The sequence below is a fragment of the Triticum aestivum genome, chromosome 2D (assembly GCF_018294505.1).
Source record: "Triticum aestivum cultivar Chinese Spring chromosome 2D, IWGSC CS RefSeq v2.1, whole genome shotgun sequence".
Lineage (NCBI taxonomy): Eukaryota > Viridiplantae > Streptophyta > Magnoliopsida > Poales > Poaceae > Triticum > Triticum aestivum.
Window position 1 is genome coordinate 129,328,884 of NC_057799.1, and position 6,163 is coordinate 129,335,046.

General features: G+C 42.9%; 1 protein-coding gene across 2 annotated transcripts; it reads right to left on the reverse strand.

Annotated features, from left to right (window-relative positions):
• Window positions 1–421: 421 nt before the first annotated feature.
• LOC123052150 (probable 6-phosphogluconolactonase 2) lies at window positions 422–5,693 on the reverse strand. 2 transcript variants are annotated; one of them, XM_044475254.1, is made up of 4 exons: window positions 5,494–5,693; window positions 2,826–3,060; window positions 2,577–2,712; window positions 422–1,231 (listed from the first exon to the last, which is right to left on the reverse strand). In XM_044475254.1, the coding sequence occupies exons 2-4, from the start codon at window positions 3,008–3,010 to the stop codon at window positions 707–709; spliced, it is 846 nt and encodes a 281-aa protein (XP_044331189.1). In that variant the 5' UTR covers window positions 3,011–3,060; window positions 5,494–5,693; the 3' UTR covers window positions 422–706. The 2 variants fall into 2 exon arrangements, with proteins under 2 accessions (XP_044331189.1, XP_044331190.1); XM_044475255.1 differs by lacking the exon at window positions 5,494–5,693 and adding an exon at window positions 5,189–5,421.
• Between the last annotated feature and the right edge of the window lie 470 nt (window positions 5,694–6,163).

A 6,163-nucleotide genomic window follows, 5' to 3' on the forward strand; every position in this document is an offset into this window, starting at 1 on the left:
GCTACAAAAATAGCTGCATCAAAGTGTTTAAGAGTATGCAGGCAACCAATCAACATGTTGATGTTGGTTTTTTGCCTGTATTATCTCAACCAGGCTGACATGAGACAAGTATGCAAAGTGGCAAAAAACGGTGCGGATGATGGCAATGCACATGCTTGTACAGCCACCTATTTCAAGAATGAAATTTCAGAACCTTTTGGGAAGCAATTCAGCAAAATTACGTCGAACCAAATTCCATCTCGCAAACACAAGAAATCACAAGAAATATCACGGCAGAAAAACACTGAACCCACATCAGGTAAAACCAGACGAATCTATAGCTCTGGGTTCCAGGCAGCGCTTCAAACAACAGACAGGATCAGCTACGCACAAGAAAACACATGCCGGCAAAATAATCTAATCTTAGCTAGACAGAATGGAGTTCACAATACCATAAAAACTGGCCACAATTCAGGTCTTAAATGTTCTCAACTCTGAGGCCACAACGCCCGCATAAACATCAACGCCGCACAAAACCATCTCCGTCGTCTGCCAAAACTGACGGCGCTTCCGATTTTCCCGGAACGAACCATCCATCGGACTAACACGAAGAGGACTAAAGGCGTCGAACCAAGCAAACATTGTTCCATCATATGATCCACCCACCTAAGTACTTACACAACTTCATTTTACACAGCAAAGGAATCTACGCTTTGCTCTCAGCTAGCTAGTACTCACGATGCTGCTGCTGGTAGGCATCGTCGCACAGCGCCTCGAGTGATGAGGCGGCCGCCTTGTCCAGAAACCACACCAGCTTCCCGTCCGTTGGCTGGACCATCCTAGCGGGCAGGGATGCAGGGGCGTCTGGGCCGTCGCTGCTGTCAGAAACGGCTGAATGCACCGCGTTTGCCTTGTCGACGCCCATCGCCAGGATCGCGATGTTTGACGCCGAGTTTATCACAGGGAGGGTGAAGGTGATTCTCTCGGGTGGAGGCTGCGGGGAGTCCGTGATGTAGGTCACCCAGTCGTCCTTCAGCTCCAGGGCTTGGTGGTTAGGGAACAATGACGCCACATGTCCGTCAGAGCCCATGCTGAGGAGGATGAGATCAAACTTGGGGCAGTCGGTGCTCTCCGAGACTCCTATAGTGCGGATCTTGACCAGCTGCCTGATGACAAATTCGTAGTCCGTCGCCGCGTCCTCCACCGTGGCGCTGTCGTTTATGGAGTAGACATGGCCACTCATAATAGGTACCTAGAAAAAATTTAGATACAACAGATGGTTAACTTGGTGAAAACAAGCGATTTTTTGCTTGTTGGTGCAAGATAATAAACCAAATAAAGTGAAATCATGGAATCTATGTAACATGAAATGGCAAGGGCACTGGTATGCAGGGGAAAAGGATATCCAGACTTTGCCTTAAACTCCTTCAACTACATAAATCATGTGGTTGGTGCAACTTAAGACAGGTGTGCCAGAGGCAATCATCATGTTCCAATCAAGAGTACTCATTTGGATAAGCTCTTAGTCCGACAATAATGGCTGGAGATGACCCTGAGAGAAGATAGGGAAGGGTGTGGTTGGTGGTGGGGGTTGCAAGAGTAGTTGGAAGTTGGAACTACTGAAGTAGCTGTTAGGAAGTCTTAATCTGGTTCCCATGGTTGCCAAATGATACCGAACAAACTGAACATAGCAGACTACCAGGAAATGGTATAGCAAAATGGCCTACCTGACTCACAAGCTACCAGAACAACCACCAGTATCTAATATGCAGAATCTACAGAAAGGTGACATTCTTAACTTACATAATAATAATATTGCATATTTGTGTCTTTCACCATGTTAAAATACCAGTATGAAAGCACAACGAACAGTATTCGGGCAAGTAAAATGTACTATATGCCAAATGAGAAAAAAGACATGAGACTGCAATACAACTCTGAGCCAAGGCGCGTTATATTTTCCAACTCTAAACCTGGTCATTCTTTAAACTTTTTTTATTGTAATAGGGAACATGAAATATTTGATTATCAATATATAATTGCAGCCCATCGGTTGGTCCTTACTACTGATTTATTTTTGCAAACACACTTTTGACTACTGAAATTAACTCCAAAAAGGCCAACAAGTTGGACACTCAAGCACCAAATACTCGGAACATTCGGCGAACAATAATAGTATGAAGCCATAGATCCATCGTATAAACAATTGGATTGGCAGGCAGGATAATCTATTAACAGTGGACAAAAACAGTGGGCACCAATAATGATACTCCATTGCATATAGCACTTGATTTGAGATATCTACAGTGTAACAGTTTCAAAATACCACTTCAGCTCTTTTCCCTCATAGCTGATACACAAATTGTAACCTAACACCATATATAGTACAGAAAAGGAAAAGGAAAACCTGAATGACCCAACTGCTACTGGCTATTTGACTTGATATACTGAAGAAAAGTATTATGTATGATGGACCTCATGCAAGGTATAAATATCATCTCGTAAGCATAATGTAGAATGAAACTCGAGCAACAAATATCCAGAAACTAATATATGCTCTAGGTTGCACTGCGAAATTTCTCCTAAAGTCCACATACCTTTGATAGAAATCCTTCTTTTGTTAACTTATAGTTACTGTCTGCATGGTTCTTTGCTACAGCACGTTCGTCAGACCAGAATATGTACCATTTAGACCAATCCAGGGTCTTGATGTATGGCGCTTCACAAAGTTTGCTTTTCATAAATAAATAAAAAAACTTCAGATGCAATAATCCGAACTGTATGAAATTTCTTGCGCAGAAACAAATATAGCATATTAGCTAACAAAGAATAGGAAAATTCATTACCTCAAAAAACTGACAAGGGGCCCTCCAGATAGGGCAATAGCGAAGTATCCCCTTTCTTTAACAGAGATTTCTGAAACTTGGGAGATATACTCAGCTAGATCTGTCAGTATCTCATCTGAACTCCCAAAAATCCTTATTTCACTGTGCAGTTTTGGCTCATATGAGGCAGCCATTTCCCTCTCCATTGTTTGCTTCAGCCTAGAACTCTATCGAGTTATTACTACACCAAATAATCCTGCACAAAAAACACCAATATATTATCAACAAAGAGGTCTAGCAGAAGTGATCCAACTCGTGCACAGAACATCAGAATTTAAGAAAACTGCAACATAGTGACATTATCTAGCTTTCAGCAAGGCACCAAAATGTTGAAAAGCAAAATAAAATCTATCCTGCAAAATATCATGTACAGAACATCAGAACTTAAGAAAACTTCAAAGTTCAATCATGGAAACAGTTCTCAAGTTCCTAATAGTTTCATGTTGAAAAAGAGAGATAATCTCTAATAGCTTCAGCCAGAAAGGTGCCAAAATGGTGAACAGAGGCATGTGATCAATCCTATACAATATCATCACCTAATCCCATACACCCTGTTATCCTATATAGTGCATATCACCATCATAGCATCGCTTTCCTTATTAACTGGGATGTCACAATTGACAATTGGCAGTGAAAGATAACCTCCATCAACCAATATTAAAACATGCATTAGCAGTGCTATTTTGTCACTTTTATATTAACTGACTATAGAATTAGAAATATCATGCATAACCTCAAATGTCTAAAATAACCCTGCAGTAGAATATTACAACATGGGGCTACCTTCTAGAACACAGAGGAGTGACAATCGAGGAAACTGGAAAAGCAAGTAGATAACATGTTCATTTTTTAATATGGCATCCTTCTACAAGCTATGTTTGGACTTTCAGATAGCATAACAGGACAAATTGCCAACTTGCAGGGGAAATGGTTAGAGAACTACTACTGTGTTTGTAGAGCTTGACCAGAAGGAAATAGTTTTAAAGAAAAGAGTTTGCACACAACATCAAAACACCTAAAAAAAATGAACATAAACGCCTTTCACGTCAACCTGAGGAAGCATAGATTTGCTGTATAATATGATGTGACAGAAAATCCAATTGAATTTGCTAATACGCATGACATGATAGATCTACCATTGCTTTAAATCATTCTACTTTGGCATTCCTGGTAAATTTTGCAAGAAGGGATTTCCACCATTGCGCGTTAATAGCTGGAACTCACTTTCAACCCACGGTCGAGTAAAACATACTGCTGCACATGAACATCTCACCAAAACGACAAATCCAAAATTCAGATGCAAATAATCTCTTGTGAACTAATAATACACGTGGCCCAAGGTTCCCAAACTAATTACCAAAACTGAACTTCCAACGATATTAATCTGAAAAAAGAAAAGGCATAGCAGCATGAGTAATCTCAGCATTACACACAAGAGTATCACACAGTTAGTAACGCTGGTCTAGAGAGCATAGATACTGGAGTACCTCCGTTCCGAGTTATAAGATGTTTTGAATATTTTAATCTGGACTACCAACCGACTAAAATGAGTGAACAAACACACTAAAACACGTCTATATACATCCGATTCAGAAAAAAAAAGTTAGAACAACTTATAGTTCCAAACGAGGAAGCAGGTCATTAAAAGAAAATACGCTGGCTTCTACTGGTGCTAAGCTTAACTCAACTCTGTAAACAGCATTGGGGAAGTAAAATTAGCAAGGGGAGCTGCAACTGCAAGGTTTAGCGGACACCATTTGAGCCGAGACCAGCTCAAAGATTCCAAAGCATTCTTGCTGTGGAGTGGCAACAAAAGCACACCAGTGAAAGAAAAGAGAAGGAAAAGGCAGGAACGCTGCAGTGAAACCCGCTCTAGATGCCAGACTGAAAAAGGCGCCGCTTCCTTTGGCCCGTTCCGTCCTTATCCCGCTGGGAAAAAGAAACCCGGAGGAACTCGGATGACGCCACGCCATTGCCCGTCAGATGGAAGAAAGCAGCCAGATCAAGAACTGACCCCCCACCCGTAATTCAACAGTTCGTCTCCAAATCGAGCTTCCGGCTCCACAACTGCACTGCACCCCTTCTAAAACCCCGCTGCGGCGGAGCGAGCCAATCGGCCCTAGTTTCTCCGCGCGGCGACGTTCTAAGGGCTGCTCGAGAATTTCGAGCACGATCCGTTCAAGAAGAGCAGGGAGAATTGCGGTCCATGGCCGCTGGCTGGCGCTGCTCTGAGCCATCTCCGCCGAAAATCAAGAACCAGCGCAACACCCAGGAGAAGGAGGAGGAGGAAGAGGAACCCTAGCGCCCGGATCCAAACGACTCACCAGCGCTGCGCATTTGCTTGGCCCTCCTACTCCTGCTGCTGCTCTCTTCTTGTCCTCCCACCCAAAGCCGCAGCGAAACAGAGGAGGGGTATAAAAGGAGAGGGCGGGGCGAACCTACTGTACGCACATACGCATGGAGCAGACGAAGAAGATGGCCTTTTTTTTCTTTCTTTCTCTCTCGGCGCATATAAAATTATTATACTCCCCCGTAAAGAAATACTACAAGAGCGTCTAGATCACTGAAATATCAGATAAGAAAAAGAGGCCTACGACGTCTGCGTCAGAGAGGGGAGAGGGATGGAAACCTTCGCTTTGATCTGAATTCTCTGCGGATGGAATACGCCGTGCTTCCCCTCCCTCCTCGCTCTTCTTTCCTTTGCTTCTGCTCCTCCGCTCTGCTCTGCTCTGTGGCGCCTCTGCTCTACGAGTGGCTTTATCACACTCTCCTGTTTGTTGGCATGGATGCTTCCATTAAATTTCAGTTGGGTCCATCTGTCGAGCCGCAGGGCACGTGCGGCTGCCCTCATCCTTATCTCCCACCCTCGCTTGTCGTCTACCTCGGCGAGCTGATTACCGCTCACGCTCACGCTTCCGCCCAAAACCCATTACTTTTTTTAAGCGTGTACTCCATCCATCCGTTTCTAAATACAAGTCTTTTTAAAAAATTTAATACAAATCACATGCGGATGTATCTAGATGTAGTTTAGAGTATAATTCACTCGTTTTATTCGTATGTGGTTCCGTCCAAAATCCGTTACTTTCTCTAAACGTGTACTCCATCCATCCGTTTTTAAACATAAGTTTTTTTAAGATTTTTTAATATGAACAACGTGCGGATGTATGTAGACGTAGTTTATAGCGTAGATTCACTCATTTTTGTTTGTAAAGACTTTATTTAAAAACGGAGCGAGTATTTTCAAAACGCGACGTTATTACAAAGAGCCATAGATAGCTCTACTGCGTCACGGGGGCTAG